Source organism: Muscardinus avellanarius (genome assembly GCF_963383645.1).
Source record: "Muscardinus avellanarius genome assembly, chromosome: 6".
NCBI classification, from domain to species: Eukaryota; Metazoa; Chordata; class Mammalia; order Rodentia; family Gliridae; genus Muscardinus; species Muscardinus avellanarius.
In genome coordinates this window covers 138,641,081-138,662,762 of record NC_137791.1, presented here as the reverse complement: position 1 = coordinate 138,662,762, position 21,682 = coordinate 138,641,081, and the positions used below count along the sequence as shown (strand labels likewise).

The 21,682-nt window shown below is 55.5% G+C and overlaps 1 protein-coding gene across 3 annotated transcripts in view; it reads right to left on the bottom strand.

Annotated features, from left to right (window-relative positions):
- ZFYVE28 (zinc finger FYVE-type containing 28) overlaps positions 1-19,543 on the bottom strand; it is a gene marked incomplete at both ends in the record, with an annotated part of 111,523 nt that extends 91,980 nt beyond the window's left edge. For all 3 annotated transcript variants that reach the window (XM_080697598.1, XM_080697599.1, XM_080697600.1), the window contains one exon: positions 19,505-19,543. In XM_080697598.1, coding sequence (XP_080553724.1) covers positions 19,505-19,543 — 39 coding nt within the window. The remainder of the gene's footprint in view (positions 1-19,504) is intronic.
- Between the last annotated feature and the right edge of the window lie 2,139 nt (positions 19,544-21,682).

Here is a 21,682-nt window from a genome sequence, read left to right as displayed (position 1 = left end):
ATCATCCCAGGGCCACACCACCTCAGGGACATCTTCCCCCAACCCCCACTAAGGGCAGTTTTTAAAAATTAGGTAAAGTTCAGTAACAAAAATTGACCACTTTAATATTTTTGCCATGCTGGGGATTGAACCCAGAGCCTATACATGCTACCTCAGCTCTGTTGCTGAGGTATCCTGCAGCCCTGAGGTAACAGTTGTTGTTGTTGTTGTTGTTGTTGTTGTTGTTGTTGTTGTCGTCATTATTGGCACTATAGATGGAACCCAGGGGCATTCTACCTCTGAGCTATAGCCTCAACCCTTGTTTATTTTTATATTTATTTATTTACTTATTTAGTCTGTGGGGGTCTGGGGATGGAACCCAGGGGCATTCGACCTCCGAGCTACACCCTCTGCCCTATTTTTTATTCTTTATTTTGAAACCAGGTCTCACTGAGTTGCAAAGGGCCTCACTAAGTAACTGAGGCTGTCCGCGAACCGCGATCCTCCAGTCTCAGCCTCCCAAATGCTGGGATGATAAGTGTGCGCCACCACGCCCGCCTTTTTTATATTTTTAAACAGGGTCTCAGTAAATTGCATAGGGCCTCACTGAGTTGCTGAGGCTGGCTGCAAACCTGTGATCCTCCTGTCTCAGCCTCCCAAGTACTAAACTAACCATTTTATTTTATTTTATTTTATTTTATGGTACTGAGGATTGAACCTGGCTAAACTGAAAATAATCTCAGGGTCCTTAATAAGGCCTCCCACTGCAGCTTGCCGACTTTGGCCGGTACCGTCTAAATACACCTGTGTTGCAGCTCACAGTGCACCCTCTGTGCCCTGTCTTCCACTCCCTCACTTTCAGGTCAGTCCCCCACCTCTAATGTCTCTCCGCGCCCAGTGGTTAAGCCGATATCCCTCGGGTAGTTTGGCTTTGGCCAGGTGGGGCTAGTGAGAATCCCGCGTCCCACACCTCAGGTCAAAGGAACTCACAAGAGTGCAGGTCAACGTGCGCATCCAGCCTGCCACTCCAAGAAAAGAGAAAAGCTTTCATCCCTTTCCATACTGGAAGTAAATAGGAGCGGGGCATGGGGGTGCAGGGTCAAAGCCAGCCTCGGCAACTCAGTGAGAGCCTGTTTCCAAATAAGAAAATTGGGCTGGGGGTATAAGTTGGAGGTAGAATGCCTCTGGGTTCAATTCCCAGTACCACACACACACAAACAAAAAAGCAAAACAAAAAAAAAAAAAAAAAGAAAGTAAATAGGACCTTTTGCTACTGTCTTAAAGCAGAATCCTAAGCTCCCCCTAAAAGGACTACAGGCTGCGTCCTTCTGCCATCAGGCCATCTACTGGACAGCTGTCACTGATTCTTCATTGTAGCTCCGCACGCAGCATGTGGACGCAGTGGGCTGGAGGCAGCATCTGAATTGTCACCGTGCCCCCACTGCTGAGGTGCGATCTCCCTGCTCACCTAGGCTGGCCTCGCCTCTCTGAACAGCTGGCCGTTCCCCACACAATGGTGTAAGCAACACTAATGGAAACCTCTGAGGCTGGGGATGACCTGGAAGGCAGGCCCCGCAGGCCCCAGAGACAGCCATGTTTCAACTGCAAAAAAGTTAAAGTACAGCAGGCGTGGTGGCGCACGCTTGTAATCCCAGCATTCAGGAGGCTGAGACCGGAGGATCAATGTTCATGGACAGCCTCCGCTACTTAGTGAGGCCCTTCGCAACTCAATAAGACCCTATATCAAAATAAAGAATAAAAAATAGCGCAAGGACTGTAGCTCAGAGGTCAAATGCCCCTGGGTTCCATTCCCAGACCTGCCAAAAAAAAAAAAAAAGTTAAAGGACAAGGTAGTCATTTGCCCTTGCAACAGGTGCCATGAGCCCGCCAGCTGGGCACATGCAGATGGCACCCGCTGGCCCTCCAGCCAGGCCCTCGGCGCTCCCCTGGCCGTGTCACTAGGTTGCTGCATCTGTCCTTTGTAAAAGGTATATTTGGCTGTTTTTAATTCTATAAAAAGGATATCATGCGTATGTGTTATTGTGAAACTGGCATGTTTCGGCTTGCCTCGTTGGGACGCTGCTCCTTCTCTGCTGACCACTGATCCTGCTGACCACAGCCCAGCCAAGGGCACCGAGGCTGTGGCTCTGCTGTCCTGAGAGAGCTTCGTGGCTGTCGCACATTGCGTGGCTGAGGTCCGCCTGTGCCCAGGAGGTGCTGTTAGTTCCTGCGGCTGCTGTAGCAAACTGCTGCAAACTTAGTGACTCAAAACACCAATTCACAGCTACTCTCTCCCAGCCTGGAGGGCAGGGCTCCAGGTGGGCCAGAGAGGATGGCTTCCAGAGACCACCACTCCTCTGTCTTCAAAGTCAGCAGCACAGCCTCTCTCTAACCTTCCTTCCAACGCCCGGGCCCCTCTGCCTCGGCCACCTCTCCCCACTGCACAGCCTCTCCGGCCCCTGGGCCTGCCTAGGGCATCAGTGCCAAAGTTCAGCCTGCAGCCTTCGTTCCTCTTTGCCACACCATGGAACATATGCATGGGCTCTGGGGATTCGTGGGCACCTCTGGAGATCAGTGTTCTGCCTGCCATGGGTGGCACTGCGAGGTTTCCTGTTCACAGCCCAGCAGCCACATCTGCCATTCAAGGGACCTCTGGACCCAGAGGATTTCTCACAGCCAGGGGTGGGGCAGTGATGGCTCTCGGTCACAGTCTCAGCACTGTCAAGTTTCACAAGGTGGCTCACCACGAGAAAGGTCATGAACCTTGGCCTACAGGGGCACCAGCCCTATGCACACAAAGTCTTAAAAGCATCAACACCTTCCTAACAGAAGCCAATACTTCCAGGCAGCTCAGATGAACAGTCACCACACTATAGGGCTGTGTGGTACCGAGAAGGTGAGCACTGTCCTCTATCCACCAGGGGACCCAGTTCCCTGCACAGTGGGTAGCGGAGGCTCTGCAGAAATGGTTAAAGCAATATAAGTCCCATGCCAAGGACAAGGCCAGCCTGGGGCCTCTGGAGCCTCCCATTAAACACACCCTCACCCAGTACACACGTGTAATCTCAGTACTTGCGAGGCTCAGATAGTAGGACCATAGGCTTGAGGCCAGCCTCAACAGCTTAGTAAAACCCTCAGCAACTTAGCAAAACCCTATTTCAAAACAAAAATTAGGTGGGCGTGGTGGCGTGCATTTGTAATCCCAACATTTGAGAGGCGGAGACAGGAGGATCTCAGATACTACTCAGTGAGGCCAGCCTCAGCTACTACTTAGTGAGGCCCTTTGCAACTCAGTGAGACCTTGTTTCAAAATAAAGAATAAAATATGGGGCGGGGTGTAGCTCAGAGGAAGAGTGCCCTTGGGTTTCAACTCCAACACCACAAAAAAATAAAATAGGATGTAGCTCAGAGGTAGTATGTCTCTGGGATTGATCCTCAGTCACACGCGCGCATACACACGCACGCACGCGCACGCACGCACGCACAGCAGAGGACGAGAGTCACAAGTTGAGGTATGCATTCATCATTCATCACCGATATCTCAGGGTCCAGCAGCTCCCAAGTGTAAAGCCCTCTGCTTCCAGTCAGCCTTTTATGTGACAATCCACACACAGGTCAGGTCTTGGCCAATCCCCGCAGGGCCAGGCCTGCCACCACCAGGCCCTCCACCCACAGGCCTCCCCATTGGCGGTCACGTAGCTCCCCCACCCGGCACCCACGAAACAGGCCAGAGGTGGGGCGGAGAGCTGGGAGCCAGTGCAGCCTTCCCCTTTCCTTGCAGTCTTCCCACACTGGTTTTGGAGCCTGCTCAACCCCAACTCAGTGGCTGGGCCTTCACGGAGCCCACCATAGCCTGGAGCTCATCTGTACAGCATCCCCAGGCTTCTGAGGGACAGACGGACAGATACACACCCATCCCAAGCTGCCCGGGCGCCAGCAGGGCCTGCCCTGAGCCTGGGCGTAGGGACGGTCTGAACACAAGAATGCCAGCATACCAGAAAGCAGGAGCAGGGACCGGGGTCCTCTGGCCCCACGCCGCCCTGCCCATCAGAGCCCAGCAGGCCTTGGAGAGAGGCTGGCTACCACCAGAGGCCAGTGGCCAGCGCCAGAGCAGGGGCGGCCTCTGGTGTCCCACAGCCTCTGTGTTTAGCTCTGTCATGGGGCCCAGGCAACAGTGATCCCAAAGACAGTGAGTCTGATGCCACCCCACACGTGAGGACCAAGGCCTGCAGAGGGAGCCAGAGCACCCGCGGTCCCCATGTCCACGTCCTGGGCTTCTCTCAACTCTCGTCCACACAATCCCAAAGCACAGCTCAGTGCTCAGGTGGGCAGGCTTCTCCTGAGAGCAACCCCAGGCTCCTTGGGGCACATATCCAGAGCCAGGAAGGATCCCACAAGGACGGAGCCAAGCCTGCCAGAACATGGTCAGTCTTGGAAAGTTGGCTGCTCACTACTCCTTCATCCCAAGGCTAAAATGAAAGTGGAGACCATGAAAGAACTTAACAAATACTCAGTGTGATGAAAAGGTCCCAGATCTGACAGTCCTCAAGAGTCACATTCAATAATACTATCTGAGGCAGGCAGATGGCGCATGCCTCTAATCCTAGCCTCTAGGGAGGCAGTGGTGGGAGGAGTGAAATTTCGAGGGCAGCCTTGGCAACTAAGGGACACCTTGTGTCAAAATATAGATTTCAAAGCCAGGCATGGTGGTGCACACTTATAATCTACTGAGGCCTCCGAGGCCGGGATTGGAGCCTGCCGAGGGGTTAGGCCGGTGCCGGGGCCAGCGTGGCCGGGATCAGAGCCTGCCGTGAGGCAAGGCTGGTGCTGGGGCCTTGAAGGCCGGGATCAGAGCCTACCGAGGGGTTAGGCCGATGCCGGGGCCAATGGCCAGCACGGAGCCTGCCAGGAGGCAAGGCCGCTACTGGGGCCTCCGAGGCCAGGAACGGAGCCTGCCAAGGGGTTAGGCCAGTGCTGGGGCTAGCAAGGCCGGGATCAGAGCCTGCCATGAGGCAAGGCCGGTGCTGGGGCCTCCGAGGCTGGGATTGGAGCCTGCCTTGAGGCTAGGCCGGTGCTGGGGCCACCGAGACAGGGATCGGAGCCTGCTGAGGGGTTAGGCTGGGACGGGGCCAGTGAGGCCAGGATAGAAGCCTGCTGTGAGGCAAGGCCGGTGCTGGGGCCTCTGAGGCCGGGATCAGAGCCTGCCAAGGGGTTAGGCTGGTGCCGAGGCCAGCGGCCGACACTGGAGCCTGCCGTGAGGCAAGGCTGCTACTGAGGCCTCCAAGGCCGGGATCGGAGCCTGCCTTGAGGCTAGGCTGGTGCTGGGGCCACTGAGGTAGGGATCGGAGCCAGCTGAGGGGTTAGGCTGGTGTCGGGGTCAGCGAGACCAGAATCGGGGCCTCCCATGAGGCAAGGCTGCTGCTTGAGCCAGCGAGATCTGGATCAGTCCACCGGGTAGCCAGGCCACTACTGGGGGCCGTCAAGAGTGGGATCAGTACTTGCAACACGGCATGCACAGAGAAATATCGCAGAAAAAAAAAAACAAAACAGATGCTTCTCCTAATCAGCAATAACTAGGAGGAAAGGGGCAACAGGAAGAGGTCGAGTTATAGAAAGGGCCCTATAGTGAAGCAATTAAGGTGACCAATCAGAGGGTATGGAATAGGGGAGGATGGAGCCTCTTTAAAACACAGGATGTACATAAACAAATGTATCAAAGTAAATCACCAAACAAGCATAGGATGAAGGGGGGGGGAGGGAATGGGATGGAGGCTGGATGAGGGCTAATTGGATGATGTGTGTTTGTATATCCTCTCAAGTCTTATGTTCCAATGTGATATATGATTACAATGCACCAATAAAAATAAATTAAAATATACATATATAGATAGATTTCAAAGCCGGGCATGGTGGCGCACACTTGAAATCCCAGCATTTGGGAGGCTGAGACGGAAGGTTCGTGGTTCGCGAACAGCCTCAATTACTTAGTGAGGTCCTTTGCAACTCAGTAAGACCCTGTTTTAAAATAAAGAATAGCCGGGCGTGGTGGCGCACACTTTTAATCCCTGTGCTTGGGAGGCAGAGACAGAAGGATTGGGCAGGTTCGAAGCCAGCCTCATTGGCTTAAGAGACCCTGTTTCCAAATAAAAAAATATTTAAAAATAGGTGCCTGGGAGTATAACCCGGAGGTAGAAGAAGGGTTTCCAGGAACCCCAGTACCACCAAAAATAATAATACTAATACTAAATAATAAAAAATAGGGCTGGGGGTGTAGCTCGGGGGTAGAATGCCCCCTGGGTTCCATCCCTAGTACTGCAAAAAAAAAAAAAGGAATAAAAAATAGGTTTGGGGGTGTAGCTTGGAGGTAGAATGTCCCTGGGTTCAATCCCCAGCACCACAAAAACAAAACAAAACAAAACAAGAACAGATTTTAAGCTGGGTTTGGTGGTTTATGCCTATAATCTCAGTACCTGGGAGGCTGAGGCAGGAGATCAGTTTCAAGGCCAGCCTCATCAACTTAGCAAGACTCTTAGTAGTAAAGTGAGATCCTGTTTCAAGATAAACAATAAAACGGACTGGGAGTATAGCTCAGAGGTAGAATACCCATAGGTTCAGTCCCCAGCACCAAAAATATAAGTCCTATATGGATACAGCATGGCCACCAAGGTCTCTAAATGACCATCTCTGTCCCCAACACGTGGAGGCCTTGAGTGCATGAGTTCCACTGGGCCGGGAAACATTCTAAAGCTCACACCTGGCTGGGCACAGTGATGCACGCTTGTAATCCCCGCGCTCGGGAGGCTGAGACAGGAGGATCGCACAGGTTCAAAGCCAGACTCAGCTACTGAGTGAGGCTCTCAGCAACTTAGTAGACCCTGTTTCCAAATAAAGCATAAAATAGGTCTGAGAGTATAGCCCGGAGGTAGAAAAGCCCCTGGGTTCCACCCCTAGTGCCACAAAAAATAAAAATAAATAAATAAATAAATAAATAAATAAATAAATAAAGCTCACCTCTGACTTACAGAATGCCTAACAGCTGACCCAACAGAGGCTTCCTATACTCCCCTGGCGAGGCCAGCCTCAGCCCTGCAGGAAGCACCTGGCCGGGGCAGGAGGCAGAGGGTCAGCACCAGTCAGAAGCGCCCAACGGGGGCCGAGACCCTGTGCTCACGTCCAGCACGTGGGCACAAAGGGCTCGCACGCAGTGGCTGCGGGTGCTGCTGGCCGACGCCCCACCCCCAGGGACTGCCCTGGGCTGCCCCGTCCAGGACCTGTCCAGCAGAGGCAGAAAGGCCCAGCCCTTGCCCAGCTGAAGGGCCATCCCAGCTCCCAGGCTCAGGGGCAGACCCAGGCCTCTGCTGAGCCCCTCCCCACCCCCATGCCTGCTTCCTTCCCTTCCTTTCAAAGCTCCTCTTCAGCGAGCACCCGCACACCAGCCTCCTCTCCGGGGGCTCCTGGAAGGCCAGTGGCCTGCAGCGCGGCAGCCAGCCCGCCCTGCGTTGGACAGGTTCAGGCCTCACCTGCCAGTTGGCGCTTTCCCTGCACCATTCCATGGAAGCTGCCTTAGGGACATGTGCCAACAGCACACAGCTGGGGGCAGCTCTTGGTTTCTTTATTTTTATAGTCCAGGGGATGGAACCCTGGGGCGCTCTATCTCTAAGCTCCATCCCAGCCCTGTTTATTTCATTTTGAGACAGTCTCACTAAATCACACAGACTGGCTTCAAACTCGTGATCCTCCTGCATTAGCCTCCCGGGCAGCTGGGATTGTGAGTGTGCACCACTGCACCTGGCTTTGCCTCTCCTATTTAGAAGTTATCTGTCCCTCTGGACCCAGCACACCTGCAATGCTAGTACTTGGGAGACCAAAAAGAGAACTGCAGGTTTGAGGCCAGCCTGGCCAACTTAGCGAGACCCTATTTCAAAATAACAAATAAAACAGGGCTGGGGCCAGGTGTGGTGGCACACACCTATAATCCCAGTACTTGGGAGGGTGAGACTAGAAGATCACAGGTTCAAAGCCAGAGACCCTGTTTCAAAATATAGGGCTGGGGTGTTAGCTCAGAGGTAGAAAGCTCCTGGGTCCCATCCCCCAGTACCACAAAAAAATAAGTAAATAGTTAAGTATAAAGGACTAAGGTGTAGCTCAGTGGTAGCACACCCCTGGGTCCAATCCCCAGTAACACACACACACAAAAAGTGACCTGGCCTGGACCTGTAGCCCAGTGTTTGCCCTGCACTCATTCACACGCGGAACTCGCGCTCTGAAGCCGGCCCATGCTAAGCCTCATCCCAGCCCGCCTGCCAGGCGCCACTGTCCAGCTCCCCACTGCCCTCTGTCCAGGCCCCTCTTGCCATCATTGCTGCGGCTCACCACTCAGCACTCAGCGGAGCAGCTGCACCGCCCGCCCGCACCCGTGGCCGCCTGCCTCCCACTCCTTCCTTCTAACTTTGATTTTCTCTTGGAGCACATTTTCTAGGACTTCTCTGGCAAGGATTTGGGGGCGGTTCTTCTTCTGTCTTCATCTCAACTGTCTCCATTTCACTCTCCTCGTGAAAGGCAGCTTCGCTAAGCCCAGGACTCTGCTCCCTCAGGCCCTGGAAAGATGGCACTCTGCAGCCTCAGCCATCCATCCAGCGTCCCTCGAGGTCCAGGCCTTTTCCCCAGGTCTCTGAGATGGTGTGTTCTGCAGCAATAGGGCACGTCTAAGGGTCCTTTGTGATTGGGGGCTTGGTCCACAGGGAGGTGCTGATGGGGATGCTGGGGCCTGTGGGAGGCAGGGCCTAGTGGGAAGTTTATAGGTCACCAGGGGTGTGCCCCTGAAGGGTTTGTGGGGCCCTGCTCTCTCTGACTTTCTGTCTGGTAAAGGAGGCTTTTCCACATATGCTCTCCTGCTCTAGGACAAGACGCCATTTACATCCCTGACTAGAGGCAAGCCAATGGGGCCGTCCTATCTTGGACATGAGCCTGCAAAACTGTGCCACATAAACCTTTTCTCTTTATAAAATTAGATCCCCCCAGCACCTCATTACCATGACAAAGAGCTGACTCATACATACAGTTTGACTGTGGTGCCCAACTGTGTTCAGAACCACTTACCCCTTGTGGGACTCGGGCATACTGAACCTGGTTGTTCAGCTGGGGAAATCCCCAGCCAAGGGAGGACTACGCCTCCCGCCCTCTGCGCTCCTCTCCACGGTCTACAGACGCACTCTGGACCTCCTCCCGTCTCTGAACTGCTTACAATTGCCCTTTAGCTCCCTGAGTGCAGGGGCCCACCGTGCAGGCCCGACTCCCGGTCAGCCACTGAGCTTGCTCACTGGGGCAGCTTTTATGTCGTTTTTAGTGCAGTGACCATCTTCCTCATTTCTGGAGGTCCCCTCCGTCCCTGCTGACAAGGGATCTCGGTATCATCCTGGGTCAAGCTCAACAGGTTGGTCTCTCCGCCATCTCAGTCCCCATGAGCCATACTGGCTGCTGGGTTTTGCTCTTGGAAAAGTGCCATCCTGTGTGTTTTGCAATTCTACTGTGACCTGTGCCCGGGCACAGTGGAGAGCAGGCCTTCCTGGTTCCCTGTGCCAAGGGCACCTTCCTGTCTGGCCCTCTTGCCAACTCTCCCTAACTGGAGACCTGGAACCCAGGGGCATTCTACCTCCGAGCTACACCCTCAGCCCTATTTTTTTATTCTTTATTTTGAAACAGGGTCTCACTGAGTTGCAGAGGGCCTGTAGCTGAGGCTGGCCGCAAACTGTGATCCTCCTGTCTCAGCCTCCCAAATGCTGGGATTATAAGCGTGCGTCACCACGCCTGGCTGGAGAGAAAGATCTTGAAGACTCTACTCAGCCTCCTGCAGAGCGAGACACCATGAAACACTGCCAGCTGCAGCAGCCTCTGCGGACCGTGAGGCCCCGCTGACTATCCAGCCCAGCTGACGCCTGGCCCCTGAGCTGAGGAGGTCCGCCTGGCCGACACCGCAAAGGACAGGAAACTGAGACGCTGGCTGGCTGCTCATGCCAGCTCCTGGGCCCTCCTTGTGGCCACGCACTCACTCTGGCTTCAGCCCCTCATTTCTGGCACTGGAGGACTCATCTTCTCTCCTGCGGCTCAGGAGTCAAAACTAGTTCTGTGCACTTCTGGGCCTTGCAATGGGAGGGCCGCCGTACCCCACCTGTCCTGCAGCAGGAGCCAAGGCCAAGAGCGCCTTTCTCCTCCAAGAGGACACTGCACGGGCACCTCAGATCCTCTTGTCCAAACCCCAACTCCTGCCCCTCGTCCACCAGCCCTCCCAGGGCTCCCCACTCTGCAGATGGCACGCCCTCACTGTCCCCACCCTATCCCCCTCCAGATCCCAGACCCATTCTCTCTATCCAGCATCCCCAGCTACCACCCTCTTGCTGGGCTGGAAGGGAGACCCTACGGTAGAGCTGGCTCTATCAGGCCCCACCCCTAGCGAGTGACATCAAGCTCCAGCCACACCCCGCGCTCAGGGCACACAAAGCCTTTCGGCGGGATCCAGGCGTCCCGGGCACTGCCCTGCCCTATGGCCTCACTCTGCCGACCTCTGTCTCGGCAGGCCGCCCCGACCCAAAGCTTCCAAACTTCCAGGGGCCAGCCTGCCACCCCAAAGTGCAACTGAGCCGAGCCCAGTGCTGCACATGCAGGGCCGTGCTTGGCCAGGGGGTTGGTGGGACCGCGTGGCCCCAGCAACTTGACGAAATTAACCCCTAACCATCAGGCCCAGGCCCAGGCCTCCTCCCTGGCTTCCTCCTGGAACCTAGGCAGGAGGGGAGGCTGCAAGGGTATCCCCACCCCAATCTGTTTCTCCTTTCAACTGCTGACAGACATTTAGGCTGTTTCCACCTTGGGGCTATTAATTATAGTGCTGCTATAGAAGTGGATGTTCAATTTTTAAATATATCTGACATTTACATAGTTGATACTGCTTTTAGCCTCTTTTTTATAGCTCCAATATCCCTAAAAATAATTGAAAACATTCTCACAAACTGAAATCCAGTGGTTTACACCTACAGTCCCAGCTACTCAGGAGGCTGAGGCAGGAGGATCACAGGATGGAGGCCAGCCTGGACCACACTGCCAGACCCTGTCTCCAAATAAAGATAAGAAGGGTTGAGGACACATAAATACACGCGCGCGCGCACACACACACACACTCTCCAAGGGAAAAAATGATCGTGGGTGGAAGCTACTCCCACGTCAGGTGCCCTCGAGGTCCCCAGGCACCGCCCACCTGGGGCATGAGAGACAGTCCGGTCAGTGATTGGCAGCAGAGACTTCCAGCGCCGACCAGGCAGATCTCAGAGGACCTCGCATCTCCGGCATGAGGGGGCCCCACTTGAAGTGTCCTCAACACCCCTGCCTCCACCCAGCACAAAAACAATGAGAAATGGAAGAGCTTCAAAATCCTTCCTGTAGGAAGGAAAAACCCCTCCATTCATCTTACCCAACTACTCTACATAAATTACCATAATATAAAACGTTCTATTCTGCTGCTGCTTAATCTATTCAGATCAGGAAAACATCCATTCATTTTTGTCTTCCTCCTTCGAACATTTGAATTGCCCATCAATATCTAAGTTTCTTTGCAAACCAACTGCGAAAAGTACAGAAGTAATTGTTTCGCCAAATGGGAGTCATGTAAAAACTGATGACAGCTAGGGCTCCTCTGTCCAAAAGGAGACCGTGACCGCAAAGGGCAGGCCTGCTCACCAGGAAGCCCAACTCTGCGGTCCAACAGAAGCCCCCTGTGAGCTGGGCGTGGGGCTGAGACTGGAGCACAGGTTCACAGCCAGCCTCTGCGACTTAACAAGACCCTGAAGCCCTCCACTTCATAGTGAGGAGGACCTTTCAACTCAGTGAGACCCTTGTTTCAAAATAAATAATAAAATAAAAGGGCTGCGGGTATACTCAGAGGTAGAATGCCCCTGAGTTCCATCCCCAGTACCACATAAAAAATAAATTTAAAAATAAAGAAAAATAAGACTGGACATTTAGCTCAGAGATAAAATACTCCTGGGTTCAATCCCCAGGACCACAAGAAAGAGGAAAAGAAAGGAAGGAAAGGAGGGAGGGAAAGAAAGACAGGGAGAAATACAGGAGGAAGGAGCTCTGCATCTCTCTCTGGCTGTGACATTTCCAGCAAGTTAACCTGTCCACTCTGAGACTTCACTGGTAAAGCTGGGCCCATCATGATAATCTAAACACTAACAACCCATAACCTCTATGTTTTGGTTTCGGTCCTAGGGATTGAGCCCACAGGCAGTCTACCTCTTAGCTAGACCCCCAGCCCTTCTTATTTTTTACTTTGAAAGAGTCTTTTTTTTTTTTTTTTAAAACAGAGTCTTGACAAATTGCTGAAGCTGGCCTCAGACCTGCGATCCTCCTATCCAGCCTCCCAAGTATGGGCTTACAGGCGTGCACTACCACACCCAGCTACACCTGTGTGTGTTTTTTGCTTTAGTGTTGTTTTTGTTTTTGCAGGTCTGGGGATGGAACCCAGGGGCTTTCTACCTCCTAACTACAATCCCTGCCGTGTATGGGGGGGGGGGGGTACTGTGGGTGGAACACATGGGCTTTTCTACCTCCGGGCTATAGTCCCAGACCTATTTTATACTTTATTTGGAAACAGGGTCTCACTAAGTTGCTGAGAGCCTCACTCAGTAGCCGAAGCTGGCTTTAAACCTGTGCGATCCTCCTGTCTCAGCCTCCCAAGTGCCGGGATTACAAGCAATGCGCCACTATGCCTGGCTTGTATTCTTTATTTTGAAACAGGGTCTCACTAAGTTGCAGAGGGCCTCATTAAGTGGCTGAGGCTATCTGCAAACCGTGATCCTCCGGTCTCAGCCTCCCAAATGCTGGGATTACAAGCATGTGCCACTACACCCAGGTACCCTTGTGTTTTAACCAACAAAATGTTGTAGACATTGTCTACAACAATGTCACAAATGTCAAAGCCCCACAGGGACTGGCAAGACAGGAAGAGGATGCACCCCAGATGATTCTTATGCCCACCCTATCCCAGCCCTCACCATTCCAAGGCCCTGGAGTCCTCTGCAGGGTCCAGACCATCCAGCCAACGAACAGAAACACAGACCAGGGGAGGTGCATGGGAGGACTGGGGGCAAGCCTGACCTGGTGGAACTTCAGCCAAGCCTTCCCAACAGCGGGAGGGAGGCGGCTCCCTGGGCAGCGGGTGGCGCAGGCCCCATTCTCTCTCACCAGAGCCCACAGAACGCCCTAGATGACCTGCGTCAGGGTCCGTTCTCAACAGACCACAGGGGGCAGTGTGCACCCGTGGGATTCTGGCTCGCTAAAGGACCTGGGAGAAGTGACTGAAGGCGCTGATGGCCCTAGGGCCGCATGACACGCGGACATTGATCGCTGAGAAACTAAATGATGATCCTGTGACGAGACCGCATCCTCCAACCTGCCCGCAGCAGACAGCTGCTGGGCTCTGACTGTGAGCCTTTGTCCCCAACAATTCTACAAGGCAGGTTCCCGTCACCCCACCTCACAGCTAGGGAAGATGAGGCACAGGGTTAGAGGAATGGTGGAAGGATCCCACCAGTTCCCAGTGCTGAAGCCCCGGGGCTCTGTTGAGACACAGAGGCTATTGTAGTAGACTGTAGACAAGTGAAAATGGTATTCTTCTCGTGTGTGTGTGTGTGTGTGTGTGTGTGTGTGTGTGTGTGGGTGGGTGTGTGTGTGTGTGAGAGAGAGAAAGAGAGAGTGAGAGAGACAGACAGACAGACAGACAGACTAGGACTGAACCCAGGGGCATTCTACCTCAGGGCTACATCTCCAGTCAGCCTTTTTTTAATTTGAAACAGAATCTCACTAAGTCGCTGAGGCTAGCCTCAGACCTCTGATCCTTCTGGCTCAGCCTCCCAAGCACTGAGATCACAGGCATGTGATCCAGCTAAGCACAGCATTCCAAGCATCTCTGCCTCTCAGAGCTGGAATCAGCCAGCCGTCACCCTCCTGCACAGAGCCCGAGCAAGCCGCTTACGGCTGTGACTGCACACTGTGGTCTCCTCAAGACAACCTGGCGGCGCTTAGGTGCCCATTTCCACACATGTAAAACAAGCGTATCTGCTCTTCTGGGAACTCTTGGTGGCTCCAGCCAGGCACTAAAATATCTTTAAATTGTCCATTTCTCCTCTTACAGTTGAATGAAGTCACCTAAAACCTCCCCATTTAGAGAGCAGGGCAGCACGCAAGGCCATGGCCTCCTCCCCCAGGTGAACTACCCGCTGGACGCGAGTCTAAGTATCAATTACGAGAAGCGCATGACGCCTGGCCTATGACTCGCCCACTTAACAGAAACCTTCTCACACATTTCCAGTAAGCAGCTGCTCTGACTGGGAGCACGGAGCCCTAAGTGGTGGGAGCCCACTTGGAAACTGAGCTCGCTGGGCTCCGCCTCTCCCTCACCCTGCAAATGTGCCTGTCCAGGGGAGGCCACGCTCCACACAAAACCCCGCATCCCACAGAGAGCCCGCCTGGAGACCCGGGTGGAGGTCTACAGAGCCTCAGAAAGAGCAGCCAGCCCTCGACCCATGCCACGCCCAAGACCCCTGAGCCCAAAGGGAGCCCTGGGGTGACAGCTGGAGATGGAGGAGCCTCAAGAACTCAGGGATGGCCTGCAGGGCCAGCCACCCGTCTGCTGAGCATCCCTGCCTGGCTTCCTCAGCCTGCTCTGCGCTAGGTGTCCACTGGGAAAGGTGGCCCATCCTGGCATGCCCTATGTAACAGCAGGTCACTGGTTCTCCAGCGTCTCATCCAGAAGAGAACCAGGCTCGTCCACAGGTGGCCTTGGCCACAGCCATGCACTGGGGTGATCAGCTAGCTGAGTACTAGAGCACGGGTAGCCTGGCTACAACACAACAAATCCCAAGCACTAGGACAGGCCCCAGGCTGGCACGGGACACCAACACAGTGCCGTACAAACAGCAGCCATCCCCGGCAAAGTAGAGCAGGGAAGTCGAGGCTGAAGCCGGTGGCTTCCCACTCCCAGGTCTCTCCCTTCCAGACCCGAGGCAGGCGATGCCAGCCCATGGAAGCCCGCATCTCACCCCCCGCGGCGCTCCACCCCCCCCCCACCCAGTGTCTGCTGGCACCATGTTCATAGCGGTGTCTTCCACTGTCTTCATCCCCCCTCCTCAGCCTCTGTTGGGGAGCCCTGAAAGGAGGGCCAGGCCACACCCTGTCCGTGCATGTTAGGAGCCCCACAGTTACAAGCCCTGGCCATTGGCCCCCTGCCCCCACCCCGGGGACCTGCTCCCATCTGTCACTGCACTTGCAGGGTGCTGCCCCCCTTAGCCAGGTCCAGTGCAGAGGTCCAGCCACCAAGGGGCAGCTCTACTCAAGGCCTGTGGCAGGGTGGTTGGCACTCTGGAACCTGGATGTGGCTCAGGACGCGGTGACCGGTGACCGAGGACCAAGGCGGGTTCACTCAATAGCCTAGGGCACAAGGCCCAGGCTCAGCACTGCCTGGCACCCCTTCCCCCACAGAACCGAGCTGGGGCACTGGAGTCTGCTCTCGGACTGACTATCTGGGGCTTGCAGGTTCTCCCAGAAAGCACACACTCAGCAAGCCCGCAGGCATCTCTTGGCAAGGGCCATCTCATCTCGAATCTGAACCCAGAACATTTAAAAAATGTATGCAAGCCAGGAGTGGTGGTGCTTGCTGTAATGCCAGTACTTCAGAGGCTGCAAGTTTGAGACCAGCCTCAGCAACTCATTGAGACCCTGTTTCCTTTCCTTTTCTTTCTTTCTTTCTTTTTTTTTGGGGGGGGGGTGGTATTAAGAATTGAACCTAGAGGTCTTCTACCTCTGAGCCACACCCCCAGCTCTATTTTTTTTTTTTTTTTAGAAAAGGTCTCAGTTGCTGAGGCTAGCCACAAACCTTCAATCTCCTGTCTCAGCCTCCCAAGTATTGGGATTACAAGTGTGTACCACCACACCCATATAAGACACAGTTTCAAAACAAAAAATAGGCCAGGCATGGTGATGCACACTTGGAATTGAAGTACTTGAGAGGCTGAGGCAGGAGGATCACAAGTCAAGCCTCAGCAACTTAGTGAGAACCTGTTTCAAAGCAAAAAACAAATTCGGGCTGGGGCTAGAGTTCAGAGATAGAATGCCCCTGGGTTCAATCCCCAGGAACACACACACACACGGATCAACAGCATCAGCAAGGCAGCGTTACAGGGCTGTCTCCCCATGGAGGGGACGGTGGATGGAAGCGGCCCTGTCCTGGTGGTCTGGGGGTGGAGACGACAGGATTCTGTGTGGGGCATGTGGCCGAGTGTGGTGATCAGCTGTCAAGCTAGCCATCCCCTCCACCTGGCCAGCATCACCCACCCAGATCAGCTCCTTCCCAAAGACAGACAGCACAAATTCATCCTGCATCATCAGTTTGCTCTCTAATGATGGCTAAGAGACCTCAGCCGGACTCAAGTGTGGATCCGAGATCCCCTTCCTCCATGCCAGAAACCCTCCTGCTTGGTGACCAGGGATGCCCATCCAGGTCAATCTGTAGACAGTTATCACCAAGCCAGAAATGCAAGATCTAACGTTTTTGTTTCAAATGAACTATTCCAAGACGTTTCACTCTTCCAAAGCATTGACTCTTGGAAAGTCTCACCCTAAAGGAAAGCAAAACACCAGGAGAGAGGACAGGCCAAGTCCTCCTGCAGGCCTCACCAGAGAGGGCAGGCTGAGTCCTACCACAGGCTTTTAGACGGGACAGACTTTCAGAGCCGCTGCATTTTCCATCAAGAAAATCACATCAGCACTTAAAGGCTGATTTAAAGAACGCGAATGGAAACATAATACTTTGCAAATGTCATTTTAATGTTAAACTAGTGTATTATTCATCAGGTATTTTTTATCCAACTTAAGTAGATATTAATGATTCAGCTATCAAAATCTGTACATGTCATACAAAAAGACCTTAAGCATTTCCAATCACTTTGCAGAACTATAGGAACAGCGAGTAAGATTCTTATTTCAGGCTATTTTCTACCATGCTGTAACACACAGGGGCTCAGTGTTCAGTCTGAACCCAAGGCAGGGATCAAATGAAAATGCAGTTAGAACTGTCTGGCTAAATACAAGGGGGGGGGGCCTAGCTGTGGCCAGTCTCCCCAGGCACCCTCCCAGGCCGGGCGGCAGTGACTCTTCAGCTCTCCCAGGCCAGGACGCTCCATGCTGTCGTGTAAAAATGAATTCAGCCGGGCGTGGTGGCACACGCTTGTAATCCCCGCGCTTGGGAGGCAGAGACAGGAGGATCGCACAGGTTCGAAGCCAGCCGCGCGCGCTGGCTTAGGAGACCCTGTTTCCAAATATAAAATGTAAAAATAGGTCTGGGAGTGTAGCCCGGAGGTAGAAGGGCTTCCAGGAACCCCAGTACCACCAAAAAAAAAAAAAAAAAAAGAATTCAGTCAGACAGAAAGGAGAAGCACGAAATTCAGAGCCTCATCTGACACGAATATCTGAGCTTTGGTTTGAAAACGCTAAAATTACCGGGGTGAGATAACACAGTCCAACCCTCCAAACAATCAAGATATTTAAATTCAAAGACAGATCTCACAGAAGAGACCTCCCAAGCTCACAGGGACCACAGAGCACCAGCTCCCAGAGCTGGCCATGGCCAAAAGCAGAGATGTGACAGAGAGAGAGCTCAACTCCAGGCCCCAGGGACCAACACAGACAGCTTGCAGTGGAGAAAGCAGGGGTCTGGATGAAGTCTCATCGGCCCCCTCCTCCTAAAGCACACAGCTTCCGGCTGGATCACCAGGAAGTTAGTTCTCCAACTTTTCCACTTGGCCTGGCCAGCCCCTAGAGCATGTCTTGGAAGGACAGCTGCTTGCTGAGGGTACTATGAGGACATGATTCTTATCTCCAGGACACACTCTCAAGAGCAGTGACGGTTCCCACTTTTAAAGTCTTCTCTAGCCAAAACAGAAGGGGCCACTCTGAAATTATTCAGCTACCGATGAAATGGTGCAGTCACTTTCCTTCCTCCCAACAGTAAGAGGAGGGTGAGCCTCACCCCACAGCGGGAGGCCCCAGCACCCACTAGTGTTTCCAGACACCAAGGTGTCACTGCCTGCAGCCTCCTCCTGGCCGCCCCTGCCATTTGACCCTAAAAAACGAGTGCTGCTGCCCACTCCCAAGTTTTTCCACAAGCGGACAGTTTCTCCTTAACTAGTGACAAAAAGTCACTCCAAAGAAAAGCCACTCCTGGCTCAGATATCCACGCAGGAGCCCGCCCCCAGGACTACCCCACAAAGCTAGGGGGCCCGCAGCGGAGAGGGCTGGACGCCCAGGGCGTGGCGGAGGACAGGCGAGACCGCTGGGCAGACCACACCTAGCTCTAGGAAGAGCTCAGGCGCTGGGCCACACCCCGGGCCAGGAGCGAACGAGTGCGTGCTCGCTCGCTAGGAACCCTGAATCCCCGCGGAGCCAGGCCGAGGCAGGGGCCGAGCAAGGGACGGCCGCGGGCACTGTGCGCCCTCGGCCCCAAATGCCCTAACCTCTGGGGGAACTCGGGGACCTGGAAGGCCGGGAAACACCAGCCCTTCCGGACGCTGGGCTCGCCCCATCCTCGGGCGCGGGCCTCCCGACCCGACCCGCTGGCTATCCGGAAGAATGGCCGCCCCAAGAGGCACCGTGAAGGGCCCCACACACACACACACATCCCGAGGTCACTCACGGAGGGGCCGGGACCCTGGACCGAGAAAAGTGATCAGCGCGGTGGGAAAGGGGCCGGTTCCTCGGGTCGGGCGGCGACTGGCCCCGCTCCCCGCGGTGACCCCACCCAAGCCGCGCTTCCCCAGGACCCCAGCGCCGGAGCCTCCCGCTGCGCGGGGCCCGGGTGCCGGCCCCCCGGTGCCGCCCGCCCCCGACCCTCGGCGCCTCGGCAGCGCCGACCCCGCGCCCGGCCCGGCCCGGCCCGGCGGACACGACCCCGGGCGGCGGAGACGCGGCGCCCGCAGTGCGACTGGCGCCGCCCGGACCGGCCCGCGCGCGGGGAGGGCGCCGGGGGGGCTGCGGCCCCGCAGGACCTGCCCCGGGCTGGGGGCGCCGGGGGCACCGGGGAGGAGGGACGGGGGAGACGAGCCCTGGGTCGCGGAGGGAGAGCCAGGGCGGGGCACAGCGCAGGAAGGGCTGCGGGGGCTAGGGCTGGGAAAGGGGGTCCCTCCGAACCCGGGCCGGGTGGGGACGGCGCCCAGAGTGTGGCGGGGGAGGTGGACCCAGAGGGATGGAGGCGGCGGGCGGAGAGAAACGAGGGGGCACCCTGGGGCAGGGAGGGGGCCCCGGAGCAGCCGCGGGGCCGACCACGCCGTGCGCGCTGCAGCCCGCCCGGCCCGGGAGCGGGCAGGCCGGCTGGCGCCGCGGGCCGCGGAGGACGGCGCGCCCCGGCCCGGAGCAGCCGCGTCGCGGGCCCGGCGGGCAGGGGGCCCCGCGGGCGGGGCGGAGCGCGACCGCGGCCGCTCACCTTGGGCTTGTACAGCCACTTTCGGAACCTGTTCATCATCGCCGCGCCGGCCCCGGCGGGCTCCGGCGGCCCGGCTCTCCGCGGCGCGGCGCCGGCGGGCGCGGAGGCAGGCGGGGGCCGGCGGCGGGCGGAGGCGCGGCGGGCGGCGCGCCCGGCGGACCCACACCCGCGGCGGGCGGCGCGGCCCCGGGCGCGCGGCTCCTCGCCGCTCAGGCCGTCCGCGGCCGCACAGGCGCCGAGGGCGTCGCGAGCCCCCGGCCCGCCGAGAGCCGCGGGCGGGGCCGGCCGCCCAGGCCGCCAATCCCCGCGCCCGCCGCCCGCCGCCCGCCGCGCGCGCGCCCGCCGACCACGCGCGCCGGCGCCCCGGGGGCGGGGCCGGGCGCGCGGGCGCGGCGGTTGCTAGGCAACGGCTTCCAAACGACGCCGGCGGCGGGCCCGGGCGACCCCGGAGCCCAGGGAGCCCCTGCGCCGCGTCCGCCGGCTCCCGCGGGCGCCCAGCACCGCCGCGGAGGCCGAGGCGCGGAAGTCTGGCGGCCGCAGGTACCGGGCCGGGCCGGCAGGGCCGGGGCCGCGGGAGGCGGAGGAGGCGCGCCCCCGGGGCCTCCCACCCGCGACTTTGCGTTTTCTCTAGGTCTCCTCTTCCTGGCTTCCCATTTTCTGACTTGCGCTACTTCTTTGGTCTTCTTCCCATCTCCATCATAATTAATGGCGCTTCGTTTTTCATGGCCACAATAAACGATGCGGGGGGGGGGGGTGCTGGGGAGTGAACCCAGGGGCCTTCTACCTCCGAGCTATATCCCCACCCTGATATTTTTATTCTTTTTTTTTTCTTTTTCTTTTTTTTTTTTTTTTTTTTTTGGCAGGTCTGGGGATGAAACCCAGAAGCATTCGACCTCCGAGCTCCACCCCCTTTATTTATTCTGAAAAATGGTCTCACTGAGTTGCAGAGGCCCTCAGTAGCTGAGGCTGTCCGCGAACCACGATCCTTCCTGTCTCCGCCTCCCAAATGCTGGGATTACAAGCATGCGCCACCACGCCCAGCTGATATTTTTATTCTTTATTTTGAAACAGGGTCTCACTAAGTTGCAGAGGGCCTCACTAAGTAGCTGAGGCTGGCCAAGAACCCGGATCCTCCTGTCTCTGCCTCCCAAACTCAGGGATTACAAGTGTACGCCACCACACCCGGCTAAAAGATGCTTTTTAAAAAGACATTTTCCCATATTTGCTACTTTCCCCAATAGTACGATAATTTTGGGTTTATGTAAAACACATATAGACACACACAAAAAAAAAAAACACCGAAGTACTTATGTGCCAAGTAAATAGCTAAAATAAATAGGTGTTCTCACTTAAAACTCCATGTACTGCTGAGGTACCTCTCCAAGGTGTCCTGGCTGCAGGAGGTGGACCCAGACCACTCAGCTCTGCTGCCTTCCCCGGGCAGCCTTGCTTTCCTGACCCTATCCAGCCACTTTTCTGCGTTTGTGAATTGTGCAGATCTAAGCCCCAAGAGAGGGAGGCAAAGCCGGGCGTGGTGGCGCATGCTTGTAATCCCAGCATTCCGGAACCTGAAACGTAGGATCAGAGGTTCGTGGACAGCCTCAGCTACTTAGTGAAGCCCTCCGCAACTTAGACCCTGTTTCAAAATAAATAATTAAAAAAATAGGGCAGTGGGTATAGCTTGGAGGTCGAATGCCCCTAGGTCCCATTTTCAGACCCGGAAAAAAAAAAAGAGGGAGTTAGAGCCTCCTTAGACACAATTGAGAAGCATTCCCTGCTATACTTGGTCCAGGGTCCCAGTGCTCAGGGGGTTCCAATCTCCTTCACCTCTCTGGTCCATTAAAATTCAATTATAGGAGCCAGGCGCGGTGGCGCACACTTGTAATCCCAGCATTGGGAGGCTGAGACAGGAGGAGCATGGTTTGTGAACAGCCGCAGCTACTTAGTGAGGCCCTTTGCAACTCAGTGAGACCCTGTTTCAAAATGAAGAATAAAAAATAGGGTTGGAATGTAGCTTGGAGGTAGAATGCCCCTGGATTCTATCCCCAGTGCCACCAAAAGTAAATAAATAAATAAAATTTTCAATTCTAGGCACTGGGCCATCTGAGATCTCTTACATACTGGTCCACCCCACCTTCACTTTTTACCTAGGTACTGGTGATTGAACTGAGAGGCTTT